The sequence below is a fragment of the Coturnix japonica genome, chromosome 1 (assembly GCF_001577835.2).
Source record: "Coturnix japonica isolate 7356 chromosome 1, Coturnix japonica 2.1, whole genome shotgun sequence".
Classification (NCBI taxonomy): Eukaryota; Metazoa; Chordata; class Aves; order Galliformes; family Phasianidae; genus Coturnix; species Coturnix japonica.
This window is the reverse complement of record NC_029516.1, coordinates 142994238-143014762: the sequence shown is the minus strand read 5'-3', so window position 1 is coordinate 143014762 and position 20525 is coordinate 142994238. Positions and strand designations below refer to the sequence as shown.

The 20525-nt window shown below is 34.7% G+C and overlaps 1 protein-coding gene across 4 annotated transcripts in view; it reads right to left on the bottom strand.

The window, feature by feature from the left end:
• PCDH9 (protocadherin 9) overlaps nucleotides 1-20525 on the bottom strand; it is a 697873-nt gene that overhangs the window by 230362 nt on the left and 446986 nt on the right. For 2 of the 4 annotated variants that reach the window (XM_015851665.2, XM_015851667.2), the window contains one exon: nucleotides 14003-14204. In XM_015851665.2, the coding sequence (XP_015707151.1) occupies nucleotides 14003-14204 (202 nt within the window). The remainder of the gene's footprint in view (nucleotides 1-14002; nucleotides 14205-20525) is intronic. The other 2 variants (XM_015851668.2, XM_015851669.2) reach the window with 1 other exon arrangement.

Genomic DNA, 20525 nt, shown 5'->3' with positions numbered 1-20525 from the left:
ACAGATGAGTACAAGACTGAGTAGGCTGGCACTTATGACAGGGAAATGTTTGACAAGACCATAAAGGAATAAAGCTGAATTAAGTAGCACGATAACCATATCTTAACCTAAATAAGCACCTTCTTTCTTGATGTGGGTTGTATTCCAGTTTGCTGTGTAATTTTGCAGGCTTCTAAAGACAAATGTTCTTTCCTTCAAGTTTGCTCAGTTGGCAGAATGATTCATGGGTATTTTTGAGCCATAAATAAAACAGTTTTCTGGCTTTTGAGCATCACAGAACTGTTCTAAAATGTTTCCATGTACATGGAAGGATTACCTATACTCATGCCAGCTCTCCAGCACTCTATTTTTCATGTACCATGGCTACTCTGTTGTGTATAATCTATCCTACTGGCAGTTTACTTGACATCTTACAAAAACCAAAACATTATTTTCTTTGCCTCTCCAGTCTAATCTCCTTCTTCTCTTTCTCTGCACTTGTGCAACAGATTAAGCAGTATCAACAGACACTCCTGAATCTCACCCACTGAAAAATACACTCTATCCTATCACCAACCCAAACACACTGATTTCTAAATGAAAGCTGAAACATAGATATATATTAACATACATTGCTACCAGGATTTATTTTGTTGTCCATTTATTTATGCATGTTCTTGTGGAATCAGCTGCTCACGTTTCAACCCAAAAATGGATAAACACACAAAGAAAGTTACAATTTGGCTATTCCAGGATTCTTCACTACTGATTAACCAGACTTCAAAGTACTTTCAAAGTAAAACATTTTTACAATATTGCATTTGTTTGCAAAATTGAATGGATAAATTCACAAGTGTCTCTGAAGACAAATTTTTCAGTTCTGACAAGACTTATTCCTTCATTTATGCAGAAAGTAGCTCAAGAAACAGTCTTTAAGGAGAGGAAGTGACTATCAATTTATATACTTTAATACTATAGTACTTTGATTTTTTGGAAGGCATATCTCATATGCTAGGAGGTTTAAGGGTGCATAATGCATAATGATTTAAGAGACTATTATTGTTAGTTTTTTTCAGAGATAATTCAACAGTCACTCTATGCCCTAACACAGAAGTCTGTGTATTCAGAAACAGCTTGTGAGCATAGGCTTCTTGCTGAAACTCTTGAGAATGTCACTCCAGGATTAGTACTTGACTGCACAAAGAATCAACCAGAATGTAACCACTGGTGCATTTTAACTATGTCCATCATCTAGATCATGTGAAAGGGAGGCTGGATAGTCAAAGGTAACAATCATTAGTAAAAAACTAGATTATTCCAAAAACCCTACACCTTAGCTGAATGTGCTATTATTTATGAAAATCTATATGCATAGATGGAAATACATTTATCTTTTACAGCTAGCACAGTGACCTATATTCATAAATCAGGTGAGATATTTTCACTCTTCATCAAAAAGCCTCATGAGTATTTCTCAAAACAATGTAGTCACTAATGAAAATAGAATTTTTTATCCAACTGTTTACAACTGGAAATACATAACGTTCATTCACAGTCAAGCAGTAGTGAAGGACATACATGTATGATATTGAAAAAAACCTCAGATCTGGAGTAAAGGCACAAAGCAATTATCTCTATTTCTTCATTTCTCATGAAAGGAAATATATAAACTGTGAAATGACTAATCCGCTGTGGTGTAGATGATTACTTTTGAGCCATTTGCTTCCTCTTTTGAATGAATCAAGGCATCTGCAGTTAAATCAAGTGGAAAATAAAATAAAATAAAATAAAATAAAATAAAATAAAATAAAATAAAATAAAATAAATAATAAAAACAGTAGTGCAGGTAAAGTTTTGATTATACTTTTAATTTCACAAGCTAACCTACAAATGACTTTAAAATTAATTGTTGGTAACACCACAGTGCTATTAACTATCTACTCATTTTTATTGAAAGACTGTAGGCACAACCCATCAGTCAATGACCATGCTGTTCTTGCCAGACCCCATTCACAGTCACAACTAGTAAGTGGCTGAGTTTCAAGATGATGACAACAACAAACAAGCAAAACACTGCTAAAATTGTATTGGCTTTTCTATTGAAAATAATATCTGTTCTGTATTACTTCGCTGTGTTACAATAAATCTGAGATAATACTGAAACATAAACTTGTACATCATAAGTACACATTAAATTGAAAAAAAACTTGTGAGTTTTGATGAATAATCAGCTTTCCCTTAAGCTCAGTAATTGATGAGTCATCTTTAAAAAAAAAAATTAAAATGTATTTTCTTTTTTTCTTTTTCAGTTGTTTCATCTGTTTATAAATAAGGTATCTACTTATTTGAGGAAATCATTCAGTAAGGGAAAATGCTTCAATATAACAGGTGAGTTGACCTATGGAAAAATAAATATTTGTACCTAACCAGTACATCTGCATAGATTTCCAGGAGTGTACTTGAAATACAAATATAGTAATCATGTCCATTCAAAGTGCTTGAGTTTGTATTGCAGAATTCCTTTGGAGTACAAGAATGATATATATAAATATATATATATATATATATATATTTTTTTTAATGAAATAAAACCAGAATTGTGCTCTGGTAACTGGTGTTAAACCTCTTCCCCCACCCTTTCTGTGGCTATGACAAAACTAAAAAGATAAAAAATTAAAAAAAAAAAAATCCAATGTTCCAGAGGTGGCAAAGTATGATTTATTTCTTCATTTATCTGTTTGATTGACTGAAGATGGGATCGCAGGCTTTGATAAAGAGGATTTTGTACATCTCTCTCATTCCATGCCATAGGTAAATATAACCTAAGTTTGGAAACTTATGACAGTTCCACATTTGAATCACTTTTCTATGGAAGGTATGACTTCTCTTTAGTACCAAAGAATAAATTTGGCATGCTGTACACATCAAATACAACATTATATGATTCTTCTCTTTCTACCAATTTATCTTCTTTTAATGTGCATTAGCCTAGATCAGTATGAAAAATGATAAAGCTTTAGACTAGTAAAATATTCAACTGTGATTCTTACTTCTAGAATGTTTATTGATATAGGATTAGGACTGTAAATATCATCCCTTATTTGCTTTCAACCCACTTCATTCATATTTTCTTCTCTTTATCCTCATATTTAAAACAAACAGATAAGTTTATGTACAGAAACAAAATAGTCTTTCAGAAGATAAATAACTGAAAGAAAAAAAAAAAAAAAAGATAATATTCACCACCAATATAACACCCAGATTTTAGACAAGAAAACTCCCTTCATATTCACAGATTTCTCCTTAGACATAAAGAAGCAAACACAAAAATCTTAGAAATTATAATAAGATGAACAACTAGCCTCTTGACAAGACTGTATCAAAGCTGTAAACTTTGGAAGGACAATTTTAACAACAATTTTATTAGAAATCTTTCTTTAGTACTATGTTTTAAAATACAATATACTTTAATTTCACTTACAATGGGGAAGGAAAAAAAAAATGAAATTTGGTATATATTCTCAATTAGTACAGTAAAAAAAAAATGAAGCAGTACATTAGCAAATGCCTCTTGCTCTTGCTTTTGAAAATTATGTGGGGGTGAGAAAAACTGGTTTTGTTTTTTGAATGAACTAAATTTCATTATCTAATCTGGCAATCTAGTCAGCATATTCTCAACGTCTGTCTCTATGTGTGTAAACACATAATTCTGATAACTAAATAGATGTCCAGAATCAAATATTATACTGAATAAATCTCTGCTGACTACAGTGGGAGCTCAGATTATCTAACTCACATCTGAATAAAATTTACATACAAAGAAAGTTTACATATGTAATACCTACACTTCTAGTTACCTAGTTTCTCTAGTTACCTAGAGACAATAGAATCACAGAATCATAGAATCGCTCAGGTTGGAAAAGAACTTCAAGACCATCAAGTCCAACCACAACCTAACCATACTACCCTAACTCTAGCAAACCTCTGCTAAATCATGTCCCTGAGCACAACATCCAGTTTTTAAACACATCCAGGAATAGTGACTCAACCACCCCACTCAGGAAGCTTTTATAGTGCTTCACAACTCTTTCTGAAAAGAAGTTTTCCCCTATATCCAACCTAAACTTACCCTGGCACAACTTCAGGCCATTTCCCCTCATCAACCATCACCAGTGAGACGAGACCAACCCTGTTCTCTCTATAAGCACTTTTCTGATATTGGAAGAGAGCAACAAGGTCTCCCCACAGCCTCTTTTTCTCCAGACTAAACAGACCCAGTTCCTTCAGTTGCTCCTTGTAGGGCATATTCTCCAAGCCCTTCACCAGCCTTATAGCCTTTCTCTGGACATTTTCCAGCACCTCAATGTCCCTTCTGTACTGACATGCCCAAAACTGAACACAGTATTCGAAGTGAGGCCTCACCTGTGTTGAGTACAGAGACAGGATTACTTCCTACTCCTGATCACCACACCATTCCTGGGCACACTGCTGGCTCATATTCAGCTGACTGTCCATCAGGACATCAAGGTCCCTTTCCATCAGGCAGCTTTCCAGCCATTCCTCCCCAAGCCTGTAGGGTTGCCCAGGGTTGTTGTGACCAAAATGCAGGACCCGATGCTTGGTCCTATTGAAACTCATACAGTTTACCTTGGCCCAGTCATCCAGTATATCTAGGTCCCTCAGTAGTGCCTTTCTCCCATCTGGCAGATCAGTACTCCCTCCCAGCTTGATATTTTCTGCACTTACTGAGGGTGCACTCAATCCCCTTATCAATATCATTAATAAAGATATAAAATAGAAGCGTCCTCAGTACTGTGCCCTAGGGGACACCACACATGACAGGTTGTGAACTGGATTTAACTCCACTGACAACAGTTCTTTGGGCCTGGCCTTCCAGCCAGTGTTTCACCCAGTGGAGTGTACGTGCATCCAAACCGTAGGCAGACAGCTTCTACATGAGAATGTTGTGGGGGACAGTGTCAAAGGCCTTACTGAAGTCCACGTATACCACACTGTATATGTCCACGTATCCACGAAGCAGGTGGTCAACTTGTCATAGAATGAAATCAAGTTTGTCAAATAGGATCTACCATTCATAAACCCATGCTGACAGGGCCTGATCCCCAGGTTGACCTTTGCCTGTTCCATGATGGCTCCCGAGATTAACCGTTCCATAACCTTCCTGGGCACCAAGGTGAGACTGATATGTCTGTAGCTACCAGGATCATCTTTCTGGCCCTTTTTGAAGATGGGTGTCACATTAGACGGTCTCCAGTCCACTGCAACACCCCTGGATAGCTAGGACTATTGAAGATGGAGAGTGGCTTGGCAACCACATCTGCCAACTCCCTCAGCACTCTAGCATCCAGCTTTTGGAGAAGATGAAATGAAAGCTGCAGCATTCAGCAATTAAACAGAGAAATTAGATACTTAGCATAAAGCTTCAGATCCCTACATGCGAGCATCCAAATTTAAGTCTATAATATGGAGCTGAGCTCCACTATTAATGTATGGAACTAATGTAACTAACTCTTAAATAACTCTTGGCTATGTAATAATAGTAATCTTTCAGAAAGAGCAGTGGGATATTTACTTGACTGATTTTCAAATCTACCTTAGGAGATTAAGTGATTTTCATATATAGTTCCTTCTATTGCCCACAAAAAAGTACTGAGCTAGACATATCATTGGTCTTACACTTTAACGCTGTACTTAGAATTCACTTACATTACAGAATAAAGATTTTTCCTTATCTCTTTATTTATATTTGTATTTTAAAGTTTGTGTTTTTCACAGAATCACAGAGCAGCTGAGGTTGGAAGGGACCTCCGGAGGCTGATTATTCTGATCTTCCAGGGTCAATTAGGGCCATGTACAAAGAGATTTTCAAAATGTCCAAGAATGGAAACTCTTGGGACTGTCAAGAGAAATTTAGTGCAGACTTCTATCACCATGGCATTGAGAAAGTAGGGTTTTTGTTTGTTTGGTCTTTTTTTGTTTGTTTTGTGTGGTTTTTTTTTTGTTTTTTTTGTTTTTTTTGGTTTGGTTTTGTTTCATTTTGTTACCCTAAAAAAGAATTTATTTCTATTTCAGTTTGTGACTCTTTCCCCTTCTTTCATTTGGTATTCCACTGTGGAGAGTCGGATTCCATATATATCTTCTTCTCTCCACTCTTCATCAGGTATCTGTACACATTTCCCTTCTATATTAGGAAATCTTCACTGAACTCAGAACATAGATGTGACTCATCTATGCTAAGCATTTCTTTTCTTCAGTGTAACATTGCTGGCTCATGGTCAGCTTGCTGTCCAGAAAGATTCCCATGTTTTTTATTGCATGGATTCTTTCTAGTTGACCGGACCCAAGTCTGTATTGGTGCAATGTATTTATTCCTGCTGCATAGGTTTATTCTCCCACTGAAGACATCAGCAATTCTAATTCTAATTACAACTTATAACCACTTGAATGTTGAAATTAACAATTCTGTGTTAAACTCAGTACCTTTATACACACAGCTATAATCTTTCCTTTAAGACTACATTAAAAACAGAATGTGAAATATCAGAAAATGGATCTCAGTATCAGTGTAACAAAGAGTCATAGCAGGCAGTGATAACTTGCATTGAATTTCAGAAAAAGCAACGTGAAAACTCTCAAACACTACTATCATACTTTTAGAAGGTGCATTGTCTTGAATATATTTATCTGATAGAGCACCTAAAATGCTAATAAAGTCCTTCTAGCATATTTAACTATGAATAAAAATGTATCTATTAAGTTGCTTTTTTTTTTTTTTTCCTTTTATTTCTCATGGAAAGACTACAAAAAATGGAAAACTCTGTTGCTATTCTACTGCTGAAAAATACTTTTCAATGGCACATTCATGATGCAGAGAGGAGTACTTATTCAGGTCAATGCAAGGCATTGTAAAGACAGAAACAGATTTAGAAGATTGTCAGTGTTTTATAAAAGTTACATTTTTAACTGAAATTGTTTATTATGTTATTTACTTTTCTGTCATTCATCTGCAAACCTATTAGAAAGTATTGAACAACTCATTATTTTTATGTTCCGGATTGATATGAATCTAATATTTAAAATATATATATATATAAATTGCTGAAGAAAAAACACTGCACAATTCAGAATCCTACAAAATAATAAACAATTAATTATAGATCTAAGATGACACACACACCAAATCTTAAATATAGACACCAAAATTCTAGTTTATCAAATAAAAAGTTTAAAAAGTGATTTAATAAAAGACAGTAAGCATCTGACTACTGTTACCTCAGTCAACGGAAATTATTAGATCAACACATCATTCTGAAATATAAGCTTTAGATTAGACCAGAAAATACAGACATTTGTATAAGATACTGGGCAGTATTCTTCACCTGCATTATGCAGTAGGCTATACTAGTCAAAATAGTCCCTCGGGCCTTAGAAATATATGCACTTCTGGAAGTGAAAGACTTCCACTGACAAAGGGCCCTGCAGTCTCACAGGCAGGAGCTAGTCACTGAAGATAAATGCATTCAGACAGGGAATACAGTATCCAGTTTTATCAGCAAGGGAAATAAGCCACTGGAATATTTTAAAATGTAGACTTGATTTAAGAATTCTGTGAAATTCTATTCCCTGTGCTACATCAGAGGGTAGATGAGATAATTATAATACTTCAAAAAATTCAAAAATGGATGAATTTCTACAGCAGTTTTGGGTTTACTGTGATAACAAGAAAAGCCATGTGAGATGATAACTTTTATGAATGTGAGAAAATAACTCTACAGAGTTCCTTAAATCAGTCTTCTGTTTTAGCATAAACCATTATCAAAAGCATCTGTGGGCCTTAACAGACAAAGGTATAAGCAGTAATGGCAGTCACAGTCATCAGTTTTCACCTACTATGGAGTCTTGCCACTCTTTTAATCTTTAAACAATCTATTTTTTTCTTCCAAGTCTGAGTAGTCCTCTTCCCCGTCTAGCTTTCAGAACTCACTTCTAAAGACCTTCGGTTTCTTGTCTTGGATTGCAGCAGCAGCAAGCAAGTACTAAGTAAACTGTAAGTACTCATCTAAGAAAAGCAAAGGGACAACTTCCCCTATTGTTTCCCATGCAATGGGTCTGCCATGCAATTTACACTCCACTTAGCTTTGGTGCAGGGGGAAAAGGGAGGAGAATAGACAAGATGTGGTGCAGTATCTTTTCTAAAGCAAGATAGTTTTATAATCCTCACTTGTAAGGGGGTACCAAGATGTAAACAGATAGCAGACTCTAGTGCCTCTCAGCTTTTAACTTATTAAACAAACAAATGCATGAACTAAGACTGAATTTAGACTTCAGACTATTTTATAACTCTTCAGTAGGCTAATTCACTTCCTTAGCTCCAGTTTTTCTTACTCCTGCTTGCCTGTAGCCAAATGTGACAGTGTAAGATTCTGTGTGAGGTATGAACTTGTGTTTAATGAAATGGAGGAAATGACTCCAAGGCAAACGATCCTATTTTAGTTCACATAGAGACTCATATTATGAAAACACAAGGATAGCTATGGACATAATTTATCTAGAGAGAAAGTATGAACACAAGCATTTCTTCCTACATCTGAAGATATTTGACTATGGACTCCAATACTACCAAGTGTGAATAGCAACTTTTGAGGAAGCAAAATAAAAGGAAGGATTATGCCAAGGGTATGCCTGCAAGGTTAAACTATCATCACCCACTGGGTATAATGACAGCGACACTATAAAAGTAAAGCTTTTTGCATGAAAGGCTTAGCTTCTCCACATGGGACCTTATCATATGACCAAGTGTAATACAAGACAGTCTTGCCATTACTCTGAACTTTAATCATAATTAAACCACCGCCATAGAGATATTCCTAGTTATTACTGAAATTACAGTATGATTTAATACCCCTGACATCATTTGACTAAACCACTCCAGTATTCTGTTTATTAAAACGTGAAAACTTGGGTATTTATCAGACAGATTTACCCATATAATATTAACACACTGAAAAGGGAAAAAAGCTGTCTTCCAGCAGCATTATTGATAGATACTATTACCTCCAACAATTTACAGTTGGTTCACCATTTTTAATTAATGTCTTAGGGCATAATAGAATATTCTACTTAATTTGAAGGTCATCTTTTTTAATTTGGCAAAGAAAAAGGGATGACCTTCAAATCACATTTTCTTCTGTATCTCACAGTTTTTAGAAAGTTATTACTTTGTGTTATGTAACACATAATGATACAACTTATTAATGAGATTTAAAAATAAAGCAGCCATTATTTAGTTTCCTAAACATACATCAGAAAACATAAATATTGTATTTCTGTCTAATTTTAAACCATTGCAATTATTGCATATATTCATCTGCAGCATACTGTAGGCTTTCTCCCTAGAGCAGTTCTAACACTTCACTAAGTATATGCTATTCCTCTTTATCTCTTTGAAGAAAAATGAATCACATCCACAGCTTGCAGCTATCAAAATGTGATTTATCAAGCGTTCTCATAAAAGTGTGTATTTCCTCTTCTTTACACTAGGAGGCACATTTTTCCTTCATACAGTTTCATCTCACAGCTCCTGCATGAAACCCTTAGAGACATTAACAATTTCAACCTAAATTTAAGCCCCTGACAACCTACAGTAAACCACACAGTAAAAAAGTAAATAAAATAAAATAAAATAAAATAAAATAAAATAAAATAAAATAAAATAAAATAATAATAATAATAAAAAAGTTTCCACTAACAAGGTTTTGTTTGATGCTGATGAAAACACACTCAGAGTAATGAAAAATGACATTCTGTACCTGACCGCTCACAAACAAAAACAGTTTTCTTTAGATTGGATAATGAAGAAATAACTCCTATCAGAAGACATCAGACACCTGTGCACTTTTAAAAAAACTGATCATAAAAGATGCACTTTAATAGTGCATTTCTTGTTAAACACATTGCAAACCACTTAAAACAAGATTTTTCATAATATCTCAAAGTTTTAGAGCTAAATAGTTGTTTGATTTTTTTATCATGTTTTTTTGTTTTTTGTTGGTTCATGGGATTTTTTAAGGTCTTAAAGAAACTAAAAGGTAAAGAACCTTAATCAGGTGGTTGATCATTGGAATATCTTCCTTTGATTTTTATAGGAAATGTAATATGCATTTGAAATACACAAGTGTTAATATGGAGAACATGTGAGTTCAGAATTTCGCTAACCAGAAAAAATAAAGCTACCCAAATTACATAAATATGTATGTACATAACTACATATGCATACATTGCAGATTACATATACCTGTACATATATGTTCAGATTATTCAAAAACAGTGCTTTCCAAGAAAGTACAGATTCTCCTTTATTGTGTGTATTTTGGTTTTACAACAAACTATGTGTACTCTGGTTTTACAACAAACTATATGAAATATAATATGTGCAGTATTCCCCTTCTGTTTGTCATCATGTTTTGGGGAGAAGGGTGGAAGTAACCATATTACCGTATTGTGCTATTTTTCTATTTCTCTTGGCCCATACTTCTGGCAAAGTCACAGTCAGCAAGGGAAGGCTAAGATTCTTAATCACTGCATTTAAGTTCAGTGAAACACTGTAACATACACAACACTTGCCTTACAAATCAATATTATATGCAAAATTAAATCATTGTAACCATGACTCTTGAATAATGAGTCCTCCTGTAGTAAATTTATATTACTTGTTATTATCACTTAATAATGCATAACAAAACTAAATGCTAGTGTCACTCTGTAGTGATACACTGTTTTTAAACAAACTGAAGCATTGCTCACTGGTGATATACTTCATAAAAAGCATAACGAAGTGCTTATGAAATAAAGGTAGAATTAAGATTAGATTTTTTACTTCATATTTTTATGTTGTTGCCTTTTCCTCATAACTACAGTGACAGTGAGTGGTTGACACTGTTACTGTTTACAGTCTCTGTTTCAGTTTCTCCCAGTGAAAGAGGCTGCTGCTTCAAGATTAGTCCAATGAGAATACTGTCATTGTGTATGTTTTTTTTCATTACACCATGCAATTGTTGCTCTTCTGTCTCTGTGGAAGTTAATAGTAGCAGGAAAATAGGATAATAAGGTTTCTCAAACATTCATATAATAAGTTATTGGGACTTGTAACTCCCACATACGCTTTCAGCATTGCACATTTTGAAGTTTTTGGTCACTGTTCAAAATAGAACTGAAATAGCAACATACTAATGTTGAGAAACAGTGGATGGATTTTTATTTGCACAATTTCAGAGCTTAAAACAACAAACAGCATAATTCACTGAGCATAAAAGCCATTAACCAAAACTGATCTCACCCCGAGGCAACAACTTTACCATCAAGATTAACCCATATTCCCATGAACTGGAGCAAATGTTCATAAAAATACTATATGATTCCCCCCCCCATCCCCTTCCCCAACCCCAAGGGCAGATTTTATACTTTGAGTTCATTAGAAAATATCTTGTAATTCTCTTCAGTTTAAATAATTGAAACAATAATAAAATACTATTCATCAACTGCTATAATCTAAATGTACTACATGTACTTGGGAATATTACTAGTTTCCATTAAGATTTTTTCTTTACATTATAGTAGTATCATTTACCTCAGAATTCCCAAAGTATTTTCATAAACAGAAATCCCTTAAACAGTCACTGAAATTAAATTGTCACTTCTTATTGCATTTCACTGCAATAGAACAGGAAATTAAGATTAGGAGTGTCAAAGTATACAGTGTTAATGTAACACTACGTCAGTTAGACTAACCATGAACTTACGTAAATGCCCAGAGAGCAATTTTGTCCAATCACCTTTTTGTCCAATCTTCTGAAAAATGTCACGGGATCTTCAATAACCACAAACTGCTCTAAACTCCATTTCATTTCTCATCCAAAAACGTATGCATCTACTACCAAAATAACATCTGACAGAATGCCTAAACAATAACTTGATAGTGAATAAGATATAAAAGTCAAATCCATATAGTAAGCAACATCACTCCTTTCCTGCATTGGGTTTTTCTAGGATGATTTCTGTCACGTTAACAATCATGTTATTCCCCTTGTAGTTTTTGAGATTTGATGAGATACAGACTACACTGCTTCAATGTCCATTGTAATTCAGTTTGATAAAAGGTGAAAAGATTGTAAGTCAGTACTTCAGTATTCATTAGTAAAGCTTGATTAATTGCTATATTTTCATAAATATCTCATGAATTCAGCATTCCCAAGACTAAATTGGCTATAACTACAGACATAATAAAACTTTTCTTATAGCCTTTAAGAACACTTACACAAACTGGTGTTCCAGTACTGTCTGTATTGGAAACGAATAGATCTTTATCATAGTTAACGTACTGCATTTGCACAACATTCCTGACACAAAATTTGTAAAAAAACATATTAGTAACTTGACATGAAATTTACTGAACACAGGTTTCTGAACGCTTCTATGAATTTTATGCCACATTCTGAAGAAATGGACAACTCATAGTCTGCTAAGTCAATGTGAAAGTGCCATCCAGGCAATGATGTCTTAAAATCCCTCTTTGATCTTGTTAAATCTTTCATGCATTATATGTAGTCAGAGAATTATAAGGATAATTCCACTTAAGGCCCTCCCTCACTTAAATAAATGTACATTCTTTGCTCCAGAGTCAATGCATTCACAGTTGCTAATCTATTACAGTTCTTTGGATTCCTACAGATTTAAGGTTTAAGGTGATAGACCCAACAATATTTCTGTTCAGAGGAGAAAAAAAAGTTGGAAAAAAAGTTTTCCAGAGGAAAAAAAAAAAAAAAAAAAAATAATAATAATAAAAAAATCAGACAAGTTTCCTTTTTTTAATTTCCCCCCCCCCTTTTTTTTCTTTTCTCTTAGAGTTTTATCCAACATATTCTCTTCATACTCTCATTAAAAAATATGAAAAAAAAAATAAAAATGCTACTAAGTTCTATAGTTCACAGTTTACGTTCTCATTTACCATGACTTAAATGTAATTCAGATCCAGTTCTGCCGAAATGAGAACATGGATCAGAATTTTGCTCAGCAGATTCCAGTGCCACCTTCCTTCATTGTTGTACAGGCTCACTGAAAATTTAATCATCTATAAAAAAGGGAGAAATGTCAGAGGAAGAAATTAATCCTTATTTCTGTACTCCTGAAATGCAGGAGAATGCAAGTTCAATTACCTTCCAAGAGCAGAAATAAGGCTTTTAACCTTTGTCTACAAATTCTAGACAGAAAACAGAAGGCTTAATGGCAGTGTTATTGCCCTCTTCCAGTTTTCAGTGTGCTCCGGGCTCCATCTTCCAATGTCAAAGAACTTATCACAGCTTTTTGATAATACCACACTTCATTATTTTTTTTGGTACTGTCACAAACACTGGAGTCATTTTTATTTATTATTGCAAAGGAAAGAAGGGGGAAAAAAATAAAAATTAAAAAAAAATCCCAAAGTAAGTACTTAATAGTTGCATCAAAATGCTCAAAAAAATGTTCCAAAAAGAGATCATGCCATTTCAACTTAACAAAGAAACACTATGTTCCTCGCAGTATGAAGGGGATATTATAGGTGTGTGATTGAAAATTGGAATTGATGCATTTTTCAGCGCTTTAGTAATTTACTAGATTAGTCTAACAAATAGGGCAACCTCCAAAAGCCCAATGCTAAATGATATCAACACTGCAAACAATTACCAAGAACAGCTTGCTGCTTCATAAGATTTCCTTTTTTCCATGCATTCTTACCATGCAAAACTGTCTGGAGCTGTTTTTTTCTCATTGGACATGTTTCTGTTTCCTCAGATAAATTACAGCACGAGACAATTCAGGTAAACCACATTATCTCCTACCAAGCATTATGAGCTAAATGACCACATATTCATGCACGTGCTAACAATCTCTATCGTTACAAAGCTGAAAGGAATGGCAAAGAGTGACCAAAGCAATTCAGGTAAGCAGAGCTCTGTCAGTGACTCACCCGAGTTGGGGTCAGAGTTGCCATCAGCTTCAGTCCTCTTGTCCGGTGAGGCCTGGTCGTAGAACTCATCCTGCGGCTGAACCAGAGGAAGAGGGTGTGAGATCAGGGTTCCACCACCCACCGGCTCGTGGTCTCCCAGACCACTGTCACTGCAGCTTTCCTGGGAGCCATCGGGGAGGTGAAATGTAACACGGCGCTGAGACTACAAAGAAGAGCACAGGACATGCTGATTAGTGCTCTTCTTTTTTTGTTCAACTGAGGTTTTTTGTTTTTTTAAAGTTTTGAACTACGATTAGTTTCCTGGCAATGCTTAAGAGGTAATTGAGTCTGCTGGTGGATTCTTTCTTTCTTTATTTATTTATTTTTGTTTGCTTTTAGAGCAACCCAGGGAAGATAGCAGGGAAAAGTGTGCACATGCTCATCTGTGAAGTAACCTTCTCACAGTTCTCACAAGAAAGTGATCAGTAGACCTTTAGATATGTTTCTCATCATTTAAAAATCATGATCTATAAACACTTCTGGATAAGCAGAAATAAACATTGGCAAAATGTTACAATAAGCAAACAACATCAGAAAATACAACAAATATTCACTACTGAGTTTAAAACCCATATTATCACTGTTCATATTATTGAAATTAAAAAAACAAAAACAAACAAGCAAACAAAAAATTAAACAAAATTTGTTTGTTTTTACTTTGCCATCTTTCAAGAATTGAAGAATGTATATGGATATCAGCACTCTACCTAATACAGACATTTAGCACTGATAAAGTGACTGTGAAACTGCTCTGGTCAAAAAGGAATCACAGAATGCAATGACAGAATATGGAGTTATCACTTCTGCAAGAAATATAAAATAATAAATCAGGTATTTTTCTCAAAGCAACACAAAGAATGATAGCCAGAATTGTACTGAGCTTCTTAGGAAAAGAAAAAAGTCACTACAAAAGATTAATAAATAAATAAATAAATAAATCACACTGTGCATTTGGTTCAATTAGTCATTGCTGTGAAACTCTCATCTAGAAAAATAATATGACTTCATGAGGTATGGCCACAGTATGATGCAGCAATTCCCCATGAGCTCCAGAGCTGGTAGCACTACTGTGAGTTGTTTAGCAGGCGCAACTGTAGTACTCATGAAAGGAATATAACAGGTCTTCACGGATCAGAATGCGGCATTTCTGAAGCATCGGAAACAACTAGTTCAAGGCCATCTCGAGAGGGAGGTTAAATTATGTTAAGCACAACTTTCCTCAAAAATGAGTTTCAGCAGCAGGGAGCCTGAGCAATCTGGTTAGCTAGACAGATTTAAAATGAAGAGATTCACAAAGTTTGCAGTAAGTTTAACAACTGTTTGTTTAGGTTTTTTGTTTTGTTTTGTTTTGTTCTAATTAGAAAACCTTGAGTTAATAGTATTAACTGTATGTTTGCTTATTAAAAACTATTTGTTAATGGTAATTGCTACCATTTTACATGATGATCAATATTTTCTGTGAGGCTCCTTTTTATTCATATCCCTTGGGTAGATACTTGATTAAGTTAATTTTCGATTACTTTCGTGTAAGTCAGTATAGAAATAAACGTACTATTTGCTCTTGGCTGTGATTTTATAATTAGTATTTTACTTTTAAGTTTCTTTCCTAGCTTTAGGATTGGAATCCAGCTAAGAAAAAGAAAAAGAAGAAGAAGAAAAAAAACAACAAAAAACAAACGTCCTCTGAGTCACTGAGCTGTATTAGTTTATACCAATGGAAATCTTATCTCTGCGTACTATCAGTAAGCATTCTTTTACTTCAAACTTCAGTACTTTTTCTTCCAGTATTTTCGCTATTGAACTGCCACCCTGAACAATTTTTCTAATCACTAGCAGTTTTTTTTTCCTTTAAATATGAAGAAAATATACTTTACTACATAGCTTAAAAAATCTTCTCTTCCTACATTCATTTTCAGTAACCCAAATTTACTAATCTGTTTTTCCGAGGTTAAGAATCTATGTCAGTAGTAAAATCAGTAAGTAGCAGAGGAAAAGGAGATTAAGTTATTTTATAAAATAAATAAATAAAGAAAATGTGTCTATAAGAAAATATGAATGACTGAGAAAATAAGTCCTTAAAGAGGAGAGATGAATGTTTCAATATTTTGGAAAATAATTAAATGGTTGCACTTAATTAACCACCCAAATATGCAGAAAAAAATACATACAATTACACAAATGGTTTCATGAGCTCTGTAGCAGAAATACGGATTTTGTTCACCAAAAAGCTTATTATCTTAGCCAAAATCTGCTCTGACTCTAAATTGACAGTCAGTAAAATCGCAGGGGTTGAATACTGATACTGGCAACTCCTAAGTTTTGTAAATTCTTAAGCTCACACTCTGAATGATAAGAAATATATATATATATATGAGCTTGGTTGCATAGCTTTCCAGGCTTCTCAGTAAGGACCCCACCAATCATAAGGAACTGCAAAACTCTGAAGGTCACTTAAACAGTCATCCAGATTCAGACTTGATGAAGGGGCAGCATGCAATCAGTCAGGAAATGTCAGACTAAGCCATGCCATCAGAACACTGAAATAAAAAACCTTCCACAAAGAGAGACTCAAAGCCAGTACTTAAGTTTAGTCATATCATGTCACTCACAAGGGAAGACTGTCCATTTCTTTAAGATGCTAAGAAGCTTATTAGCATCTTAAAGAATGTCCTATGCTGCTGCCTGCTCCATGGGCCCCAGCCCAGTTCTGCTCTCACAGCCCATACTCTCCTCCCTGCTGGTAGAGGCAGCAGGCCCGCACACTTCCAGGCTCACCACCACACAGAGCACTTGTGGGTGCCCCAATCACCAGCACAGCCCCTCTGCCAATTGATTTCAGATGACACTACCTGGCTCCCCATTGGTATCAAATTCTAAGAACAGGCCCCTTGATACTTCAGACAGGTAAGGATGGTCCTGTTTGTGGAGACACTGTGGAGAGGCACGAAAAAGCAATCTAAAAGACAATGAGGTACCAAAGAGTCATCTGTGTACTTCAACATCAGTACTATCTATGGGCAAACTTAAAGACCCCCTTGCAAGAATGCCTCGATTGGTAGATGCAGGTGCACTGTTAAATTTGACATGTATGAAAAAGACAAGGACTTTGTAGATGAATATTTGTATGAATATTCATATGTTAAATGTATATTATGAAGGTGATTTAGCTCTGGTGTACACATGCCTTGTTGAGAGATCTGCATGCACACAGTGCTGTGAAAAAAAAAAGCTTTCTAAAGTATCACTTAGTTTAGAGACTTTTCTTGGTTATGGCTTTCAGTAATACTTATAAGCACACAGGTCCTGTCAGGAGCTGCTGCTGAGTCCTTGCAGTACTGACACACAGAACAGGGAGTGAGATTACACAGAGAGACAGTTAAGAGATTAAATGACAACACAAGATAGACTGTGGTGATCAGACACATTTTATACCCCTTCTGATTGTTCCTCTTCTGTTCCCTCCAGTCTCCTTCCTCTAAAGTTTCATTCGTATGCTTTGCACAGTCCCTCAAATATCCCAAGTCCTCACATTCCCTTCTTTCATCCTTCTCAACAGTTACAAAGTCCAGGTTGGCCCCCTCCAAAACTGCTGGAAAAGTGGCACATTACTTAGTGACTGGAAACTTTTGGTCCTTGGAACTGTCTCCCTTGTATACAATTTGTGTGTCCTTGGTTTACAGCTTCCCCTTCTAATTATTATTTAAATGTCCTTGATTAATGAAGCAGATGTGCTCACCTTCCACAGATCCTTACTGAAAGCAGGCTGAGTTAGATCCTTACAATGCAAAGTTGTCCTTGCCTCTCAGACTCCTTGGACAAGTGAGATTACTAAAATAACTGAACATGTTCAAACTGTTTTCTTGAAAAGCTATCCACTCACAAAAAGACTTTTGCTTTCCAAGGCACATTGACTTTCTTCTGTGTATAATACTATCAGGGACTTCTTCCAGAAGAAAATCCTAGAGAATGGAGAATGCTTAGACTATATTTCTATTTATCATGCATCCAAATGAAGCTTTGAATTTATATATTTATATATATATATATATATAACCTAAATACAAATATTTTATTCTAAGAAATATTTATCTGTGGTACAACACTGGGATCAGTGATAACAAGAGAATAAAGTATTAATTATACTACAGCATATTCAGGAGAAGTGCATACAATATGAAGTGTGGTTATGGTTCTTCACACCACATGACCAACCTTCAAATCTACAATCTGTGACATATTTGATCATAAATAATCTTTTTTTTTTTTTTTTTTTTTTTTTTTTTTTTTTTTTTTTTTTGGGGGGTGGGGTGGGGGTGGGAGGGGCAGGTAGTCAGGCATGAAATACATTGCCTTTCTTTAGGTCCAAACTTTAATCAGGAAATATCGCATCTTTGTTATGTGAAACTCAAAAGGAAAATTCAATTAAAACCATAATTTTTGTCATTTGGAAGAAAAATAATAATAATAACTTGTCAAAGAATTTTAGTATGCAATTCAGGAAAATTTGACACAATATGACTTTGAACCTGGGCTGAGTTTAAAAATCAGGAAAACAACTGGTATCAGATGTACTGAATCATTCTTCTTTAATCACATTTTGCAGCAGATTCCATAAAGCTCATTCAGGTGAACCATGACTTCACTCCCACAAGAGTTACAGAGAAAAAGAAATAATTCTGTATCTTAGATGGTGACAAAGGATAGCAAACTGTAGTGTTGATAACAGGAGTATTCAAGCATAATATGACCTTTTTTTTTTTTTTTTTAAATTCCAGCCAGCTGATCCTTTCAGAGTGGTAACAACCAAAAATATATTAAATCAATCATACATGAAACTGGTCTAGCTACAAATAATTAAGTAATATTAAACAACATTTGGTAAATTCTAACAACTGTAATTTGCATGATTGATAGATATAAGTGATAACTGTGATACTTGAAAATGACAATAAGAACAAAAGCTCTTAAGGGGCAAGGGAGGAGTGGATAAACAAAAGGGTGGAGATATTGGTTTTCTCATTGGCACAGGCACAGAAAATTGGAACCTGTGCTTGGCATAGCATATTACATCTTTCTTCATTAACACATTTTTATTTCAAGATACTGAAAGCATTTTAAAAATATATCTTAGCTGCATCTTGCTCTTCTGTCACACATTTCTCACTTCTATTTTCTTGATGTTAGGAATTCTAATTGGAAATAAAGTATAAACTACAACTATCTGGATCAGTTTCATAATTTTCCACTGCTGCATACATATCTGAAAACATAGTATGTTGGACAAAAATGCTTCATTTCTGAAAATCTTAGCTTTATAAATATATTCTGGCACTAGAATTTGTGTTTTCAATCTGTACAAATCTATTGCTTTTGACAGCAGACTAGTGTATGAAAGGCACAATTCTGAAATCCTTACTTAAACAAAAGAATTTGTGGGCATTGGACCTAAGCATGGATTTCTAGACTAGTTGGTCCAGTGTTGTTGGTAAGAACTAAACTTTGTGCAAATCTTTGTATCTTTAGATATAGAAAATGTGTACCTTTACCTATGTCAGGCTGACTATTCTTGAAGGTGATAAAGTAATTAAGTAGAGAAGCTCTTAATCACAATGAGATGACTAAACTTGTCTTTGAAGATAGGAGCATCTTGAGAAAACATGTAGTTAATTAGCATGTCCAGCTGGCCTGTAAAAAGTGAGATTAGCCCCATCTTCAACTGACCAATGGTAAATCAAGGCTTTATCAGAGTAGTGGTGAAGTTATGCAAATATTTATTGAGATGCTGAAATAGTCCCAGGATGTGCAATTTTTGTGGAAGGCCGCCTAGTACCCAAACTTCTGCAACTTTGCAGTAAATCAATATCTTATCTCTGTATGTGAGATTGGCTTACTGCACACCAGGTAACAAATCCTCCAGTATTCAGACTATGCCAGTACTGGTGAGAATCTGGCATTTTTTTCCTGCTGACTTATTTTACAGAAGCCATCAAACACTGACAGAAAGTGGTTTGTAAATAAAGTAAGTTATTTAGTTGACCTGAGTGTTTTAAATCTGAAGTAGAGGAAAGACCATGCCACATCATATTGAATGCCTGAAATGTCCTATAGCAGATGAGTTACAATCTGTGTTGTAAATAGAACTTTCACACTGGAAGTATAAGCACAGGTTTTTCAAAACTATTCAATGCTTGCATTGTGTGTTAGATTCCAAAATGTATTTTACTTCCAATTACTTATTTGAATCAAACAAAGTTATAGAAATCAGCATTAGAGGAGCTTTTCCATGGAATAATTGCTTTATTCTGAAAATCAGACGTCAAGCTTTGCATAGCTATTGTTTTGGTTTTACTAATCAGGGAGCCAAGAAATAATTTATCTATTGTTTCTGTTACTGAATGTCTCTCACAATGACAGACTCAGCATGAGATACTATCCATTATGATAGAACACAATTAAAATAAAATAAAATCTACACTGCCAGCTT